The following is a 20,645-nucleotide window of genomic DNA, read 5'->3' as shown; positions in this document are numbered from 1 at the left end:
TTACGTACGACTTCCATCGATACAGCTTTACCTCTCTGTGCTGCAGGAAACACAAACGCACCACAAAGCAGGACGTCACGCTGCACCAGCAACTTCAACTAATACTGTTATCATCAGCAGCAGCTGGGTGCAAATACGGGGGGCAGAACATATTGGGGTTTTTTTTTACCTCCATCCTCTGACAGAGGAGGGCGGCGCTCACGTTATCACCCTGTTTGAGGACACTGATTACTCAAAATGTATATGCAGAGATGGTGTGCATTAAATATCAGCAGATCTTTGTCAGAGTGTTTCCTTTCAAATTATTCTCAAAGAGGCATCAGGCGGCGACATCTAGAGCAGACTGACCCCTAGTGGTCCATCAGTATACTGGCAAAATATCACATAAAATTCGTATCATATTCCGATATAAATTCTGTTTCTCAAATGGTTTAAAAATGACTCCAAAGCCTCTTTGATAGGAGCATATATGTGCATGAATAAATAAAGCTATTTGTAAAGTTGGCAATAGGTTGTAATTTGTAATGTACAATTAGAGTGGTAAGCAGACCTGTGGTTTTGGATATTTGGGGAATTAGGTGGTCCACAAGATTTGCTCTTATTACCTCCACCAACTACGTTGGGTGGCATTTTTGTTTTCGCCCCTGTTTGTTTGTTTGTCTGTTTGTTGCTTGTGAACAGGCTGGAGCCCACAATATTTCATATACCATTATGAAGTGTGTACTGAAGAATCATATCCTCACAGGCAACAACTGATTAAATTTTCAAGGTCATAGGCCAAAGTCAAGAAAAATATTGGAAACGTCCCTATCTTTAACATCAAACAAATTTTCAAAAATTCATAACTCTGTCAAAGAAGATCAAATTTCTTTCATATTTGACAGCATTATGTAGGATGGTATCCTTTATTGACTGGCAAAGTCTGATATGGATCTGATCCACATTACATATTTTGTGGCCATTTAAATGCAACATCGAAAACCCCATTTAACCTGCATTTTACATTATATCTAAATCAAATGTGCCCCAATTATTCTCATATATCACAGTGAGGTGCAGAGTGGCACTCACTATCATGTGGCAAAGTTTGATCTGGATCTGATTCAGACTGTGGAGTTTGTGGACATTTGAACTTAATATTGAAAAGCCCATTTGGTGCACATTTCGCATTATATCTTAATCAAAAGTGCCTCAATCACTCTCATTTTTCTGTTATGGATTTACCTACACCACCAAAATTGGATGGTGAATATTCTGTTAAATAAGCAAGAAACAGGTTATAGAATAAAAGGTGAAGGAAAAATAGATACATTATATAGTGATAAAAAAGAGAGAGAGAATATGTGATCATCAGCATACCATTGACTCTCTGTGTTCCTCTATGGGACTCTCTTTTGAGGTGATGGTGACTGTCAGTTCCAGGGTGCCCAGGTCCTGTTCAGGGCATTGTTGGTCTTGTAGCACCAAAGTAACGGGTATCTTCCTGCACACACACGGGTATCACAGGCATGTATACATACAGCAGCATCCATGTTTGTTGGCTTTTCAGATGACAGAATTTACTTCAAGGCTGAAAAGAGGATTTAATGTTTATCACTGTTAATCCCCGCTAGCGTAAGAGGTCAATACACTGAGAGGTCTGACCTGATGTGGTTGAGGTGGGTACCTGCGAATTATAAGTTAACCCCTGGGTCAGGCGGGTTGTTGTGAAAGTGTAGGGACACGGACCCACAACAGGGGGTGCAAATGAACAGACAATGGAATAAGCCAAAATATAACAATTTAATGTTGTGAATGTGCACAACAGAGCAACAGACAACACAATTGGGATCAACAGTCAATAAGTCACGGTGACGTGTGGGCAGGCTTGAGGATAGAAGACGCCCGTCCAGGAAAGAGCCGGATCCCACACGCTTTCCACTGCCACTGGATCTGAAGCACCCCGGAGTCATCAAGCGCTGGGTCCCCAGGTGGCCACTGCCTCCGGCTGTCAGATCGGGTACTGCTGGCAGGAAGAACAGACAGGTGATGGTGGGTGCGTGAACACCCAGCAAACAGTCAGAACGGGGGGGAAACACCTCCACCTCTCAATCACAGTCACACAGGAACCAAAACGTGCAGCGTCTGAAAGACTACTTATCGAGGAGCGAAGACGTCGCCTCCTCCCAGCTTCCAGCTGCTGACCTGTCAAACAGGTACGTCTGCAAATGTTCAGAAATTGTATGACACCAAAACCACGGTTGAGTGTTTACCTGATAGGTAGACGATTTCTCGGCAGTGAGGTGAAGATGCTGCCCGGCTTTTATGGAGATGTGGATAGGTGATGATGAGTGACAGCTGGTGCTTGTTGATGAGTGACAGCTGCCACTCCCGGTTGCTCCAGCGCCCTCTCGTGCCTGAAGCCCGCACTTCAGGCAGGGCGCCCTCTGGTGGTGGGTCAGCAGTACCTCCTCTTCAGCGGCCCACACAACAGGACCCCCCCTCAACAGGCGCCTCCTGGCGCCCGACCAGGTTTGTCCGGGTGACGCCGGTAGAAGTCGGCCAGGAGGGCCGGGTCCAGGATGAAGCTCCTCTTCACCCAGAAGCGTGCTTCGGGTCCATAACCCTCCCAGTCCACCAGATACTGGAACCCCCGGCCCTTTCGACGGACATCCAGGAGCCGGCGTACTGTCCACGCGGGCTCCCCGTCGATGATCCGGGCAGGAGGCGGCGCCGGTCCGGGGGTGCAGAGGGATGAGGTGTGGGGAGGCTTGATCCGGGAGACATGGAAGACAGGATGTATCCGCAGTGAAGCTGGCAGCCTTAGCTTCACCGCGGCAGGGCTGAGGACCTTGATGATGGAGAAGGGGCCAATGTACCGGTCTTTCAGTTTTTGTGATTCTACCTGCAATGGAATGTCCTTCGTGATAGCCAAACCTACTGCCCCGGGCTGGTATGCAGGGGCCGGGATCGCCGGCAGAGCACCACACCCGACGGCACCTCCTCAGATGGGCCTGGACCGAGGGCATTTCATCCTCTCCCTCCACAAGCAGAAACAATGGGGGCTGGTACCCCAAACATACTTCAGATGAAACTTGGCTGTTGTGTGCGTACTCGATCCAAGCCAGATGGTTGCTCCAGGCCATCGGGTGCGCCGAGGTCACACAGCGAAGGGCCTGTTCCAATTCCTGGTTGGCCCGCTTTACCTGTCTGTTAGTCTGGGGATGGTACCCGGATGAGAGGCTCACGGTGGCCCCCAGTTCCCTACAGAAACTCCCTCCCGCCGTCCCAGGGCAACACCACCATCCTCACGAAGTGGGCCGCCTTGGAGAACCGGTCCACTATCGTGAGGATGGTGGTGTTGCCCTGGGACGGCGGGAGGCCGTGACGAAGTCCAGGCCGATGTGGGACCAGGGGCGGTGAGACACAGGTAACGGCTGGAGGAGTCCCTGTGCCCGTTGGTGGTCAGCCTTTCCCCTGGCGCAGGTGGTGCAGGCCTGGACGTACTCCCGGACGTCGGCTTCCATAGACGCCCACCAGAAGCGCTGCCGGACCACTGCCACGGTTCTTCGCACCCCTGGATGACAGGAGAGCTTGGAACCATGACAGAAGTCGAGGACTGCAGCTCTGGCCTCTGGTGGGACGTACAGTCTGTCTTTGGGTTCCGGGTTCCGAGCCAGGGCCTCCCGGACGGTCTTCTCCACGTCCAGTGAGGGCCAGCCACGATAGTGGACTCGGGGATGATGGGGTTCCGGTGGATCTGACAGCTCGACCTTGACTTGCTCTTCATGGACCCGGGACAGGGCGTCAGATCGCTGGTTTTTTGGTTCCCGGGGCGGTAGGTGATCGGAAGTCAAAACGCTGGAAGAACAGTGACCAGCGGGCTTGCCTGGGGTTCAGACGCTTGGCGGTCCGGATGTATTCCAGGTTTCGATGGTCCGTGGAAAACCGTGAAGGGCACCGTAGCTCCCTCCAAAAGGTGTCTCCACTCCTCAAGGCCTCTTTCACCGCTAGGAGTTCCCGATTGCCAATGTCGTAGTTTCCACTCTGCCGGGGTCAACCTACGGGAAAAATAGGCACAAGGAGGAGAACCTTATCGGACTCTCCGCTCTGGGACAGCACAGCTCCTATCCCTGAGTCAGAGGCATCCACTTTGACTACAAACTGGCGATTGGGATCGGGCTGCACCAGAACGGGTGCAGACGAGAAACCGACGTTTCAACTCCTTAAACGCGGCTTCGCACCGATCCAACCAGGTGAAGGGGACTTTAGTGGAGGTTAGGGCCATCAGGGGGCTAACTACCTGGCTATAGCCTTAATAAACCTCCGGTAGAAATTCGCAAAGCCGAGGAACTGTTGCAGCTTCCTACGCTTGTCGGTTGGGGCCAATCTCTCACTGCCGCTACCTTGGCTGGATCAGGTGCGACAGAGTTGGAGGAGATGATGAACCCCAGGAAGGACAAAGAAGTACAGTGGAACTCGCACTTCTCGCCCTTCACAAACAGCCGGTTCTCCAACAACCGCTGCAGGACCTGACGTACATGCTGCACATGAGTCTCAGGATCTCGGGGAGAAGATGAAAATATCGTCCAGGTATACGAAGATGAACCGGTGCAGGAACTCCCGCAAGACGTCATTAACCAATGCCTGGAACGTCGCGGGCGCATTGGTGAGGCGAACGGCATGACCAGGTACTCAAAAGTTACCTAACGGGGGTGTTAAATGCCGTCTTCCACTCGTCTCCTTTCCGGATCCGAACCAGGTGATACGCATTCCTAAGATCCAACTTTGTGAAGATTTGGGCTCCATGCAAGGGCAGTGAACACAGAATCTAGCAGAGGCAGCGGGTATCGATTGCGAATCGTGACTTCGTTCAGCCCTCTGTAGTCTATGCATGAACGGAGTCCACCGTCCTTTTTGCCACAAAAAGAACCCTGCACCACACGGGGGAGATGGACTTCCGGATCAACCGGCAGCTAAGGAGTCCCGAATGTAGGTCTCCATTGATTCGCGTTAAGGACGTGAGAGGTTGTACAACTGCTGGACGGGTACTCAGCGCCCGGGATCAAATCAATGGCACAATCATATGGACGGTGCGGGGGAAGAGTGAGTGCCAGGTCCTTGCTGAAGACGTCAGCAAGATCATGGTACTCCTCTGGCACCGCCGACAGATTGGGGGGGACTTTAACCTCCTCATTAGCTGTCACACTGGGTGGAACCGAAGATCCAAAACATTCCCGGTGGCAGGTGTCACTCCACTGCGTCACTACCCTAGACGGCCAATCAATCCGGGGATTGTGCTTAATCATCCATGGAAATCCCAAAATCACTCGAGAGGTAGAAGGTGTTATATAAAACACAATCTCCTCCCTGTGATTCCCAGACACCACCAAAGTCCACAGGTGGTGTCTGGTGTGTGATTAATGGGAGAAGGGTGCCATCTAGTGCCCGTACCTTCAATGGTGACGGTAGATCCACTAGAGGGAGCCCTACCTCCCTGGCCCATCTGCTGTCCAGCAGATTCCCTTCAGACCCCGTGTCCACCAGTGCTGGAGCGTGAATGGTAAGATCCCCACAAAGGATCATCACTGGGATGCGTGCTGATCTACGGGCTTTCCCCGCGTGGATGTTATGGCCCACCCTTAACCCAGTCTCTAAGGGCGGCGTTGAAGTTTAAACATTTGGGGCAGTTTCTTTGTATGTGCTCATTAGAGCCACAGAAAAAACATTCTCCGCGAGCCAGCCTCCGTGTTCTGTCATGTGATTTTACTTTAGCCCCTGCTGTGTCCATAGCTTCGTCAGCAGGGGGAGCTGTGGCTCCACGGAGCTCTCTGACTGTGGAGCGTGGGGACGGCGGCACCCTTTCGGACCCGGAAGGAAGAGGGACGGCTCGCGCCCGGCCACGCCCTTCGCCCCGCTCCCGACGGTGTTCTTCTAACCGGTTGTCTAGCCGTCTAGCCCGTCAAAATCCTGCGGCTCATCCTTAGCCCAGGTGCTTCTTCAGGACTGGAGACAGTCCGTTTACGAAGGCGGCGTGGAGTGCAACGTTATTCCAGCCGGACCTCGCAGCCGCGATGCGGGAAGTCGACTGCATACTCGGCTGCACTCCGACGTCCCTGTCTCATTGACAGCAGCACGGTCGAAGCGGTTTCGCCTCTGTTGGGATGATCAAACACCTGTTTAAACTCCCTCACAAACCCAGTATATGTGATTAGGAGCCGTGAATTTTGCTCCCAGAGCGCCGTAGCCCAGGCCCGTGCCTCTCCTCGAAGCAAATTAATAACATAAGCCACCCGGCTGGCATCAGACGCGTACATGACGGGACGTTGTGCAAAGACGAGCGAACCCTGCATTAAGAAGTCCACGCATGTCTCGACACAACCTCCGTACGGTCAGGAGGGCTTATGTATGCTTCAGGGGATGGGGGGGGGGTCGTTGAATCACCACTGGAATGTCTGTATTCAGTGCTTAGTCGGCTGGAGGAGGTGCTGCAGCAGCGCCCTGAGTGTGTGCTTCCACCTGGGCGGTGAGGGCCTCCATCCTCCGATTGAGTATAACGTTCTGCTCGGTTACCAAGTCCAACCGAGCAGTGAAGGTGATTAAGATGTGCTGCAGTTCACCTAACATGCCTCCTGCCGATGCCTGTGCACCCTGTGTTTCCACTGGCGGTTCAAACGATGGTTGATGCCCCTCGGGATCCATGACGCTGGCCGAGAAATCCTGTTGTGAAAGTGCAGGGACACGGACCCACAACAGTGGGCGCAAATGAACGGACAATGGAATAAGCCAAAATATAACAATTTAATGTTGTGAATGTGCACAACAGAGTAACAGACAACACAATTGGATCAACAGTCAATAAGTCACGGTGACGTGTGGGCAGGCTTGAGGATAGAAGACGCCTGTCCAGGAAAGAGCCAGATCCCACACGCTTTCCACTGCCACCGGATCTGAAGCACCCCGGAGTCACCAAGCGCTGGGTCCCCAGGTGGCCACTGCCTCCGGCTGTCAGATCAGGTACTGCTGGCAGGAAGAACAGACAGGTGATGGTGGGTGCGTGAACACCCAGCAAACAGTCAGAACGGGTGGGAAACACCTCCACCTCTCAATCACAGTCACACAGGAACCAAAACGTGCAGCGTCTGAAAGACTACTTATCCGAGGAGCGAAGACATCGCCTCCTCCCAGCTTCCAGCTGCTGACCAGTCAAACAGGTACGTCTGCAAATGTTCAGAAAATTGTATGACACCAAAACCACGGCTGAGTGTTTACCTGATAGGTAGACGATTTCTCGGCAGTGAGGTGAAGATGCTGCCCGGCTTTTATGGAGATGTGGATAGTGGTGATGATGAGTGACAGGTGGTGCTTGTTGAGGAGTGACAGCTGCCACTCCCAGTTGCTTTCTCGTGCCTGAAGCCCGCACTTCAGGCAGGGCGCCCTCTGGTGATGGGCCAGCAGTACCTCCTCTTCAGCGGCCCACACAACACGGGTGCTGGTAAGATTGCTTATAAAATATTATGGTTGTGGGCGTGGCAGTTTAAAAACTGGCAGAACTCCCACTAAGAAACTGTAATATGCAGGTCAGCCTGATTAACTCGCGCACACGCATGTTTCAGTCAAGTTGTGGGCCGTGAAAATTTAGACTACTGTATTAAAGTCAATTTCAATTTCACCATTTTTTGGGAGGGATCATCAATGCGGACGATTCTGGATGATGGTTTTTCTTCTTCCTCCAGTTGCTGCAGGTCAGCGATGAGGGTGGACAATTCTGTGTGGACGATTTCTGACTATTTAAAGTTATTTGATGTGACATTCCTTTTTAGATCCTTACTGCTAATTCAGACTGGTTCCCAGTCTGGTTTTTATTTATTTAACCAGGTTAGTCCCATTGAGATCAAGACCTCTTTTGCAAGGGAGACCTGGACAATTATAAATGTTCTAATTCACCAAACCTACATGTCTTTAAATGCGGGAGGAAACTGGAGAACCTGGAGGAAACCCACACAAACATGGGGAGAACATGCAAACTCCACACAGAAAGGCCACAGGTGGGAATCAATCCTATGACCGTCTTGCTGTGAGGGAACAGCGCTAACCACTAAGCCACGATGCAGCCCAATCTGAACCGGAAGTAAGGATCTAACGAGGAATGTCACATCAAAAAATTTTGAATCATCTAGAACTGTCCGCTCTGACGAAGCCCTCATTGCTGACCTGCAGGAGCCGGAGGAGGAACGAGAAGATCCCGAACCCAAGCCAGATGAAGAAACCATCACCATCCAGGTATGACTCATTGCATCAAATGGCCAAAACTACTGAAATATAGCAAGGTAAGCTGACTTATAGTTTTTTTGGTCGACCTTATTAATGCACGGTTTCAGATAACTCACAGCCTGATTTTGTGGACCCCAACTCGTGTGAGTTAATGAGGCTCAAAATTAATACACACGCCAAAGGGCATACAGCAGCTTAGATGTGATTCCTGTCATCCCTTCATTTTTCTTCTGTCTGTGTGGTCTCTGCACGTGCACACACACCACACTCACACACACACAAACACACACACACACATCCTGTGATGCATTCATTGTCAATCATAAATTTCTATCTTGTGTCTCTTTTCTCCGTCTCTTCCTCCACCGATTCACCACACGCACTGCAACAAATAAATGTGTAAGACAGAACAATATCGCTGTATACGGAAGTCCGGGGCAGACATTTTTCTAACAATATGAACAATAATTTAATTCACTGACAGATACAGCGTTTTGCACAAAGGATCCACTCTGCACTTCTTGATAAATTCTAAGCCCCTAACCTCACAAATCTCTCTGCACTTAATCATAATGGTGAAATATTAGTTATGATACATTTAAAGGCTGGCAGTCAACGGTTAGAGCTAAGAAAAAAAACCTGGAGTGTGTTTTTCAGGTGCCATATATCCCAGTTTTGTGAAAGAGAAAATGTGAGTGTGTGTGAGAGAGGGAGAGACAATGGGAACAGATGCATTGGCTTTTTTTTTTTAAATCCTCCGCGGGTTGGGCTGGGGTCGTTGGGTGCAGGTCTTAAAGATCACTTGTAAAGCAGCATCATCATCAGTTTTGTTGTCACTGAGAGTTTGGCAACGTCTCAACCAGATGCCACAATTCTTAATCTCATGTCTATTAGAAACAATATAATAACGTGGGATTTCTGAGTCCATGTTCTCAGCTGCACAAAACACACTGGCTGTGTGTATCTGATCCTTTTTGAGAATGCAATTCTCGATATTGCATATTGTTACCTATGAAAAAAAAGGACATACTGTCATTACTGCCTTATTTGGCAGATATCTGATTGCGTTGTAACGCATGCTGTGGTCATAAAATGAGCTTGTTTGGTTTTTTCATTGCTTATGAAAATCTTATAAATGTTAGAATGGCCCAAGCAGTGGGTCACCTGTCTGAGTCTGGTCTGCTTGATGTTTCTTCCTCATAAACACCAGACAGAGTTTTTTTCTTACCACTGTTGCCTGTGCGGTTGCTCAGGGGGTTCGGTAAGGTTTGACCTTACCCATGTGAAGCACCTTGAGGCAGTGTTGTTGTGATTGGGCACTATATAAATAAATATAACTGAACTGAATTGTTAACACATGTATACGGGTGATTCTTAGACTACGGGCACTTTTATGTCCCTTGATCATATTTTATGAAAAAAAAGAAAAAAGGGGAAATTTCACACGTTTATAGTTATCTTTACAATGAAAGTGTTTTAAGAAAATTTGTCCTAGTAGTCTATGATGACTTTTTCACCTTTTTTCAGCATCATTATATGCAAATATTGCCGTTTTGTGCTTGTCCCACGCCCAGACTTATGATCTTCAATGATCAATCAACTTCAATCAACTTTTTTCTTGTATAGCGCCAAATCACAACAAACAGTTGCCCCAAGGCGCTCCACATTGCAAGGCAAGGCCATACAATAATTATGAAACACAGTCTACGTCTAAGCAACATAACCAAGGGATGGTCCAGGGTCACCCGATCCAGCCCTAACTATAAGCCTTAGCGAAAAGGAAAGTTTTAAGCCTAATCTTAAAAGTAGAGAGGGTATCTGTCTCCCTGATCTGAATTGGGAGCTGGTTCCACAGGAGAGGAGCCTGAAAGCTGAAGGCTCTGCCTCCCATTCTACTCTTACAAACCCTAGGAACTACAAGTAAGCCCGCAGTCTGAGAGCGAAGCGCTCTAATGGGGTAATATGGTACTATGAGGTCCCTAAGATAAGATGGGACCTGATTATTCAAAACCTTATAAGTAAGAAGAAGAATTTTAAATTCTATTCTAGCATTAACAGGAAGCCAATGAAGGGAGGCAACACGGGTGAGATATGCTCTCTCCTGCTAGTCCCGTCAGTACTCTAGCTGCAGCATTCTGAACCAACTGAAGGCTTTTTAGGGAACTTTTAGGACAACCTGATAATAATGAATTACAATAGTCCAGCCTAGAGGAAACAAATGCATGAATTAGTTTTTCAGCATCACTCTGAGACAAGACCTTTCTGATTTTAGAGATATTGCGTAAATGCAAAAAGGCAGTCCTACATATTTGTTTAATATGCGCTTTGAATGACATATCCTGATCAAAAATAACTCCAAGATTTCTCACAGTATTACTAGAGATCAGGGAAATGCCATCCAGAGTAACGATCTGGTTAGACACCATGCTTCTAAGATTTGTGGGGCCAAGTACAATAACTTCAGTTTTATCTGAGTTTAAAAGCAGGAAATTAGAGGTCATCCATGTCTTTATGTCTGTAAGACAATCCTGCAGTTTAGCTAATGGTGCGTATCCTCTGGCTTCATGGATAGATAAAGCTGGGTATCATCTGCGTAACAATGAAAATTTAAGCAATACCGTCTAATAATACTGCCCAAGGGAAGCATGTATAAAGTGAATAAAATTGGTCCTAGCACAGAACCTTGTGGAACTCCATAATTAACTTTAGTCTGTGAAGAAGATTCCCCATTTACATGAACAAACTGTAATCTATTAGACAAATATGATTCAAACCACCGCAGCGCAATGCCTTTAATACCTATGACATGCTCTAATCTCTGTAATAAAATTTTATGGTCAACAGTATCAAAAGCAGCACTGAGGTCCAACAGAACAAGCACAGAGATAAGTCCACTGTCCGAAGCCATAAGAAGATCATTTGTAACCTTCACTAATGCTGTTTCTGTACTATGATGAATTCTAAAACCTGACTGAAACTCTTCAAATAGACCATTCCTCTGCAGGTGATCAGTTAGCTGTTTTACAACTACCCTCTCAAGAATCTTTGAGAGAAAAGGAAGGTTGGAGATTGGCCTATAATTAGCTAAGATAGCTGGGTCAAGTGATGGCTTTTTTAAGTAATGGTTTAATTACTGCCACCTTAAAGGCCTGTGGTACATAACCAACTAACAAAGATAGATTGATCATATTAAGATTGAAGCATTAAATAATGGTAGGACTTCCTTGAGCAGCCTGGCAGGAATGGGGTCTAATAAGCATGTTGATGGTTTGGATGAAGTAACTAATGAAAATAACTCAGACAGAACAATCTGAGAGAAAGAGTCTAACCAAATACCGGCATCACTGAAAGCAGCCAAAGATAACGATACATCTTTGGGATGGTTATGAGTAATTTTTTCTCTAATAGTCAAAATTTTGTTAGCAAAGAAAGTCATGAAGTCATTACTAGTTAAAGTTAATGGAATACTCAGCTCAATAGAGCTCTGACTCTTTGTCAGCCTGGCTACAGTGCTGAAAAGAAACCTGGGGTTGTTCTTATTTTCTTCAATTAGTGATGAGTAGAAAGATGTCCTAGCTTCACGAAGGGCTTTCTTATAGAGCAACAAACTCTTTTTCCAGGCTAAGTGAAGATCTTCTAAATTAGTGAGACGCCATTTCCTCTCCAACTTACGGGTTATCTGCTTTAAGCTACGAGTTTGTGAGTTATACCACGGAGTCAGACACTTCTGATTTAAAGCTCTCTTTTTCAGAGGAGCTACAGCATCCAAGCTGTCTTCAATGAGGATGTAAAACTATTGACAAGATACTCTAACTCCCTTACAGAGTTTAGGTAGCTACTCTGCTCTGTGTTGGTATATGACATTAGAGAACATAAAGAAGGAATCATATCCTTAAACCTAGTTACAGCGCTTTCTGAAAGACTTCTAGTGTAATGAAACTTATTCCCCACTGCAGGGTAGTCCATCAGGGTAAATGTAAATGTTATTAAAAAATGATCAGACAAAAGGGAGTTTTCAGGGAATACTGTTAAGTCTTCTATTTCCATACCATAAGTCAGAACAAGATCTAAAATATGATTAAAGTGGTGGGTGGACTCATTTACTTTTTGAGGCAAAGCCGATAGAGTCTAATAATAGATTAAATGCAGTGTTGAGGCTGTCATTCTCAGCATCTGTGTGGATGTTAAAATCGCCCACTATAATTATCTTGTCTGAGCTAAGCACTAAGTCAGACAAAAGGTCTGAAAATTCACAGAGAAACTCACAGTAACGACCAGGTGGACGATAGATAATAACAAATAAAACTGGTTTTTGGGACTTCCAATTTGGATGGACAAGACTAAGAGACAAGCTTTCAAATGAATTAAAGCTCTGTCTAGGTTTTTGATTAATTAATAAGCTGGAATGGAAGATTGCTGCTAATCCTCCGCCCCGGCCCGTGCTACGAGCATTCTGACAGTTAGTGTGACTCGGGGGTGTTGACTCATTTAAACTAACATATTCATCCTGCTGTAACCAAGTTTCTGTTAGGCAGAATAAATCAATACGTTGATCAATTATTATATCATTACCAACAGGGACTTAGAAGAAAGAGACCTAATGTTTAATAGACCACATTTAACTGTTTTAGTCTGTGGTGCAATTGAAGGTGCTATATTATTTTTTCTTTTTGAATTTTTATGCTTAAATAGATTTTGCTAGTTATTGGTGGTCTGGGAGCAGGCACCGTCTCTACGGGGATGGGGTAATAGGGGGATGGCAGGGGGGAGAGAAGCTGCAGAGAGGTGTATAAGACCACAGCTCTGCCTCCTGGTCCCAACGCTAGACAGTCACAGTTTGGAGGATCCCAAAAAATTGGCCAGATTTCTAGAAATGAGAGCTGCTCCCTCTAAAGTGGGATGGATGCCGTCTCTCCTAACAAGACCAGGTTTTCCCCAGAAGCTTTGCCAATTATCAATGAAGCCCACCTCATTTTTTTGGACACCACTCAGACAGCCAGCAATTCAAGGAGAACATGCGGCTAAACATGTCACTCCCGGTCTGATTGGGGAGGGGCCCAGAGAAAACAACAGAGTCCGACATTGTTTTTGCAAAGTTACACACCGATTCAATGTTAATTTTAGTGAACCTCCGATTGGCGTAACCGAGTGTCATTACTGCCGACGTGAATTACAATCTTACCAAATTTACGCTTAGCCTTAGCCAGCAATTTCAAATGTCCTTCGATGTCGCCTGCTCTGGCCCCCGGAAGACAATTGACAATGGTTGCTGGTGTCGCTAACTTCACATTTCTCAAAACAGAGTCGCCAATAACCAGAGTTTGATCCTCGGCGAGTGTATCGTCGAGTGGGGAAAAACGGTTAGAGATGTGAACGGGTTGACGGTGTACACGGGGCTTCTGTTTAGGGCTACGCTTCCTCCTCACAGTCACCCAGTCAGCCTGCCTTCCCGACTGCATGGGGTCTGCCAGGGGGGAACTAACGGCGGCTAAGCTACCTTGGTCCGCACCGACTACAGGGGCCTGGCTAGCTGTAGAATTTTCCACGGTGCGGAGCCGAGCCTCCAATTCGCCCAGCCTGGCCTCCAAAGCTACGAATAAGCTGCACTTATTACATGTACCGTTACTGCTAAAAGAGGCCGAGGAATAACTAAACATTTCACACCCAGAGCAGAAAAGTACGGGAGAGACAGGAGAAGCCGCCATGCTAAAACGGCTAAGAGCTAGTAGCTACGCTAAGCTAGCGGATTCCCAAACAGGGAATCCGACACTAGACAGGCTGTGGAGCAGCACAGGTAACGCACGACAACAGTGCTAAAATAAAATAAAAATCCACTAGACAGGCTGTGGAGCAGCACAGGTAACGCACAACAACAGTGCTAAAAAATAAAATAAAATAAAATAAAAATCCACTGGACAGGCTGTGGAGCAGCACAGGCAACGCACGACAACAGTGCTAAAACAAAATAAAATCCACTAGACAGGCTGTGGAGCAGCACAGGTAACGCACGACAACAGTGCTAAAATAAAATAAAAATCCACTAGACAGGCTGTGGAGCAGCACAGGTAACGCACAACAACAGTGCTAAAAAATAAAATAAAATAAAAATCCACTGGACAGGCTGTGGAGCAGCACAGGCAACGCACGACAACAGTGCTAAAACAAAATAGAAATCCACTAGACAGGCTGTGGAGCAGCACAGGTAACGCACGACAACAGTGCTAAAACAAAATAGAAATCCACTAGACAGGCTGTGGAGCAGCACAGGTAACGCACAACAACAGTGCTAAAACAAAATAAAAATCCACTAGACAGGCTGTGGAGCAGCACAGGTAACGCACAACAACAGTGCTAAAACAAAATAAAAATCCACTAGACAGGCTGTGGAGCAGCACAGGTAACGCACAACAACAGTGCTAAAACAAAACAGAAATCCACTAGACAGGCTGTGGAGCAGCACAGGTAACGCACAACAACAGTGCTAAAACAAAATAAAAATCCACTAGACAGGCTGTGGAGCAGCACAGGTAACGCACAACAACAGTGCTAAAACAAAATAGAAATCCACTAGACAGGCTGTGGAGCAGCACAGGTAACGCACAACAACAGTGCTAAAACAAAATAAAAATCCACTGGACAGGCTGTGGAGCAGCACAGGTAACGCACAACAACAGTGCTAAAACAAAATAAAAATCCACTGGACAGGCTGTGGAGCAGCACAGGTAACGCACAACAACAGTGCTAAAAAATAAAATAAAATAAAAAAAAAATCCACTGGACAGGCTGTGAAGCAGCACAGGCAACGCACGACAACAGTGCTAAAACAAAATAAAAATCCACTAGACAGGCTGTGGAGCAGCACAGGTAACGCACGACAACAGCGCTAAATAAAAATCCACTGGACAGGCTGTGGAGCAGCACAGGTAACGCACGACAACAGTGGTAAAAAATAAAATAAAAATCCACTGGACAGGCTGTGGAGCAGCACAGGTAACGCACGACAACAGTGCTAAAAAATAAAATAAAAATCCACTGGACAGGCTGTGGAGCAGCACAGGTAACGCACGACAACAGTGCTAAAAAAAATAAAATAAATAAATAAATAAAATAAAATAATAAAATAAAAATCCACTGGACAGGCTGCGGAGCAGCACAGGTAACACACGACAACAGTGGTAAAAAATAAAATAAAAATCCACTAGACAGGCTGTGGAGCAGCACAGGTAACACACGACAACAGTGCCAAAAAAAATCAAAATCAAAATCCACTGGACAGGCTGTGGAGCAGCACAGGCAACGCACGACAACAGTGCTAAAACAAAATAGAAATCCACTAGACAGGCTGTGGAGCAGCACAGGTAACACACAACAACAGTGCTAAAACAAAATAAAAATCCACTAGACAGGCTGTGGAGCAGCACAGGTAACGCACAACAACAGTGCTAAAACAAAATAAAAATCCACTAGACAGGCTGTGGAGCAGCACAGGTAACGCACAACAACAGTGCTAAAACAAAATAGAAATCCACTAGACAGGCTGTGGAGCAGCACAGGTAACGCACAACAACAGTGCTAAAACAAAATAAAAATCCACTAGACAGGCTGTGGAGCAGCACAGGTAACGCACGACAACAGTGCTAAAATAAAATAAAAATCCACTAGACAGGCTGTGGAGCAGCACAGGTAACGCACAACAACAGTGCTAAAAAATAAAATAAAAAAAAATAAAAATCCACTGGACAGGCTGTGGAGCAGCACAGGTAACGCACAACAACAGTGCTAAAAAATAAAATAAAATAAAAATAAAAATCCACTGGACAGGCTGTGGAGCAGCACAGGTAACGCACAACAACAGTGCTAAAACAAAATAAAAATCCACTAGACAGGCTGTGGAGCAGCACAGGTAACGCACAACAACAGTGCTAAAACAAAATAAAAATCCACTGGACAGGCTGTGGAGCAGCACAGGCAACGCACGACAACAGTGCTAAAACAAAATAGAAATCCACTAGACAGGCTGTGGAGCAGCACAGGTAACACACAACAACAGTGCTAAAACAAAATAAAAATCCACTAGACAGGCTGTGGAGCAGCACAGGTAACGCACAACAACAGTGCTAAAACAAAATAAAAATCCACTAGACAGGCTGTGGAGCAGCACAGGTAACGCACAACAACAGTGCTAAAACAAAATAGAAATCCACTAGACAGGCTGTGGAGCAGCACAGGTAACGCACAACAACAGTGCTAAAACAAAATAAAATCCTCTAGACAGGCTGTGGAGCAGCACAGGTAACGCACAACAACAGTGCTAAAACAAAATAGAAATCCACTAGACAGGCTGTGGAGCAGCACAGGTAACGCACAACAACAGTGCTAAAACAAAATAAAAATCCACTGGACAGGCTGTGGAGCAGCACAGGTAACGCACAACAACAGTGCTAAAACAAATAAAAATCCACTGGACAGGCTGTGGAGCAGCACAGGTAATGCACAACAACAGTGCTAAAACAAAATAAAAATCCACTGGACAGGCTGTGGAGCAGCACAGGCAACGCACGACAACAGTGCTAAAACAAAATAGAAATCCACTAGACAGGCTGTGGAGCAGCACAGGTAACGCACTACAACAGTGCTAAAACAAAATAAAAATCCACTAGACAGGCTGTGGAGCAGCACAGGTAACGCACAACAACAGTGCTAAAACAAAATAAAAATCCACTAGACAGGCTGTGGAGCAGCACAGGTAACGCACAACAACAGTGCTAAAACAAAATAGAAATCCACTAGACAGGCTGTGGAGCAGCACAGGTAACGCACAACAACAGTGCTAAAACAAAATAAAAATCCACTAGACAGGCTGTGGAGCAGCACAGGTAACGCACAACAACAGTGCTAAAACAAAATAAAAATCCACTAGACAGGCTGTGGAGCAGCACAGGTAACGCACAACAACAGTGCTAAAACAAAATAAAAATCCACTAGACAGGCTGTGGAGCAGCACAGGTAACGCACAACAACAGTGCTAAAACAAAATAGAAATCCACTAGACAGGCTGTGGAGCAGCACAGGTAACGCACAACAACAGTGCTAAAACAAAATAAAAATCCACTGGACAGGCTGTGGAGCAGCACAGGTAACGCACAACAACAGTGCTAAAAAATAAAATAAAATAAAAATAAAAATCCACTGGACAGGCTGTGGAGCAGCACAGGTAACGCACAACAACAGTGCTAAAAAATAAAATAAAATAAAAATAAAAATCCACTAGACAGGCTGTGGAGCAGCACAGGTAACGCACAACAACAGTGCTAAAACAAAATAAAAATCCACTAGACAGGCTGTGGAGCAGCACAGGTAACGCACAACAACAGTGCTAAAACAAATAGAAATCCACTAGACAGGCTGTGGAGCAGCACAGGTAACGCACAACAACAGTGCTAAAACAAAATAAAAATCCACTGGACAGGCTGTGGAGCAGCACAGGTAACGCACAACAACAGTGCTAAAAAATAAAATAAAATAAAAATAAAAATCCACTGGACAGGCTGTGGAGCAGCACAGGCAACGCACGACAACAGTGCTAAAACAAAATAAAAATCCACTAGACAGGCTGTGGAGCAGCACAGGTAACGCACGACAACAGCGCTAAATAAAAATCCACTGGACAGGCTGTGGAGCAGCACAGGTAACGCACGACAACAGCGCCCAAAAAATAAAATAAAAATCAAAATCCACTGGACAGGCTGTGGAGCAGCACAGGTAACGCACGACAACAGTGGTAAAAAATAAAATAAAAATCCACTGGACAGGCTGTGGAGCAGCACAGGTAACGCACGACAACAGTGCTAAAAAATAAAATAAAAATCCACTGGACAGGCTGTGGAGCAGCACAGGTAACGCACGACAACAGTGCTAAAAAAAAAATAAATAAATAAATAAATAAAATAAAATAATAAAATAAAAATCCACTGGACAGGCTGCGGAGCAGCACAGGTAACACACGACAACAGTGGTAAAAAATAAAATAAAAATCCACTAGACAGGCTGTGGAGCAGCACAGGTAACACATGACAACAGTGCCAAAAAAAATAAAAATCAAAATCCACTGGACAGGCTGTGGAGCAGCACAGGCAACGCACGACAACAGTGCTAAAACAAAATAAAAATCCACTAGACAGGCTGTGGAGCAGCACAGGTAACGCACGACAACAGTGCTAAAATAAAATAAAAATCCACTAGACAGGCTGTGGAGCAGCACAGGTAACGCACAACAACAGTGCTAAAAATAAAATAAAATAAAAATAAAAATCCACTGGACAGGCTGTGGAGCAGCACAGGTAACGCACAACAACAGTGCTAAAAAATAAAATAAAATAAAAATAAAAATCCACTGGACAGGCTGTGGAGCAGCACAGGTAACGCACGACAACAGCGCTAAATAAAAATCCACTGGACAGGCTGTGGAGCAGCACAGGTAACGCACGACAACAGCGCCCAAAAAAATAAAATCAAAATCAAAATCCACTGGACAGGCTGTGGAGCAGCACAGGTAACGCACAACAACAGTGGTAAAAAATAAAATAAAAATCCACTGGACAGGCTGTGGAGCAGCACAGGTAACGCACGACAACAGTGCTTAAAAAAAAAAAAAAAATAAAAAAAAATAATAATAATAATAAAATAAAAATCCACTGGACAGGCTGCGGAGCAGCACAGGTAACACACGACAACAGTGGTAAAAAATAAAATAAAAATCCACTGGACAGGCTGTGGAGCAGCACAGGTAACACACGACAACAGTGCCAAAAAACAAAACAAAATCCACTGAACAGGCTGTGGAGCAGCACAGGTAACACACGACAACAGTGCCAAAAAACAAAACAAAAATAAATGATGATGATGAAAATGAATAGTAAAAAAACATTTTTTCTAATGTTTTAAAATATCTCTGAAAAAAATATCAGTAAAATAATCAAAACATAATTGGGGTATTCAATGTCATACAACTGTTGTGATTTTTTAAACGAAATGTAGTTGTCCCACACTACTGCGGTAATTTCCACCACAACAATAATGTCCCTTTAAAAAGTTTGTATGAAAGATTGTGTGGGTAGTTTCTATGGAGATAAACAGTGACATCAGAGCACATGTATATAGCGCCAAATCACAACAAACAGTTGCCCCAAGGCGCTTTATATTGTAAGGCAATGGTGTGGTGGAAATTACATTTACAAGGCCAATAGTGCCCGTAGTTAAAGAATCACCCATACACACACACACGTATCATTGATTAATTATTATTATTATTGTTTTAATAAGGTGCTGGCTCCTTTTCCAGGAACCATCACCTTATCATGGTGGAGAGGTTTGTGTGTTCCTATGAACCTGAGAGCTGTGTTGTCTGGAGCCTTCGTGTTCCTGTTCGGGTCTACAATGGCAAATTCGCCTCAGGCAAGGAGCCAGACTAAGAATGGTTCTTAAAGACTCCATGGATGAACGAGTCAGAGGAAATGTGACCTGGCCTGGAGGAAGGCCGGTGCCCTAAAAAATCCCTTATGTTGATGATGCAATGTATTCTGATATGTAATATGGATTATTAGCTGGGCTTCAATTTGAAACCTGAGAGTTTGACAGAAATTCTGTCAAAAAAAGTTTACAAAGGGGCAAAATTCATAATTATTTATAGAGTCTTAATTTGTTCTAATAGTGCCCCAGAATGAAGTATTTAGCATTTGGGGCCTGATTTACTACAGGTTTGCATGTGTAAAAACACGTGCAAACACCACAATAAGGATTGTGCCTGTGTATTGCCAATTTAGCATGTTTTCTTTTAAGAATATACAATTTGATGTTTGTCCACATGAGTGGACATAATTCTGGGAGGAAACATGCAAACAGGTGATGTCTACACACACTATGTGATATATCAAGGTCAACAGGAAATTTAGCAGGTGCTGATTGCGTCGACTCTGTATTTTATGATTTTGAAAGCTTGGCGTTAATTTATTATGCTTGATAGAATGTTTTTCCAGCAACACAGAGGCCGCTGCTTCTTAAACAACAGGCATACTGGCCAATTTGGTATGTTGCATATTTGAGTCAAATATTGTAGCATATATGCAACAATAGGCGTTAAGGGGTTAAATTTATTTTGTGGCTTTGTCGTTTTTATGGCATTTTTATGTCTTTTATGTCTTTTTCCTGTTTTGTGTATGTCTTGCTAGTGCACTTTGAGCTCCTTGTACCTTTTTTCCAATGTGGCTTTAATACTGCAAATGGCAAATAAACTTGAACTTAAACTTGAAAAGTCTGGATTGCCCCACGCAAGTTAGCACTCGTTATCTGGGATCTTAGCAAATCAGGCTTGAAATGCACCAAATGTTCTTGGG

At 45.4% G+C, this 20,645-nt stretch overlaps 1 protein-coding gene across 1 annotated transcript in view; it reads right to left on the bottom strand.

Annotated features, from left to right (window-relative positions):
- The window catches only part of mctp1b (multiple C2 domains, transmembrane 1b), a 128,032-nt gene that overhangs the window by 72,107 nt on the left and 35,280 nt on the right, over positions 1-20,645 (bottom strand). The window contains exon 5 of the mRNA XM_034193080.1: positions 1,360-1,483. Within this exon, the coding sequence (XP_034048971.1) occupies positions 1,360-1,483 (124 nt within the window). The remainder of the gene's footprint in view (positions 1-1,359; positions 1,484-20,645) is intronic.

Source organism: Thalassophryne amazonica, chromosome 17 (assembly GCF_902500255.1).
Source record: "Thalassophryne amazonica chromosome 17, fThaAma1.1, whole genome shotgun sequence".
Lineage (NCBI taxonomy): Eukaryota > Metazoa > Chordata > Actinopteri > Batrachoidiformes > Batrachoididae > Thalassophryne > Thalassophryne amazonica.
The sequence above is the reverse complement of the archived record's forward strand: the minus strand, read 5'-3'. Positions and strand labels throughout refer to the sequence as shown.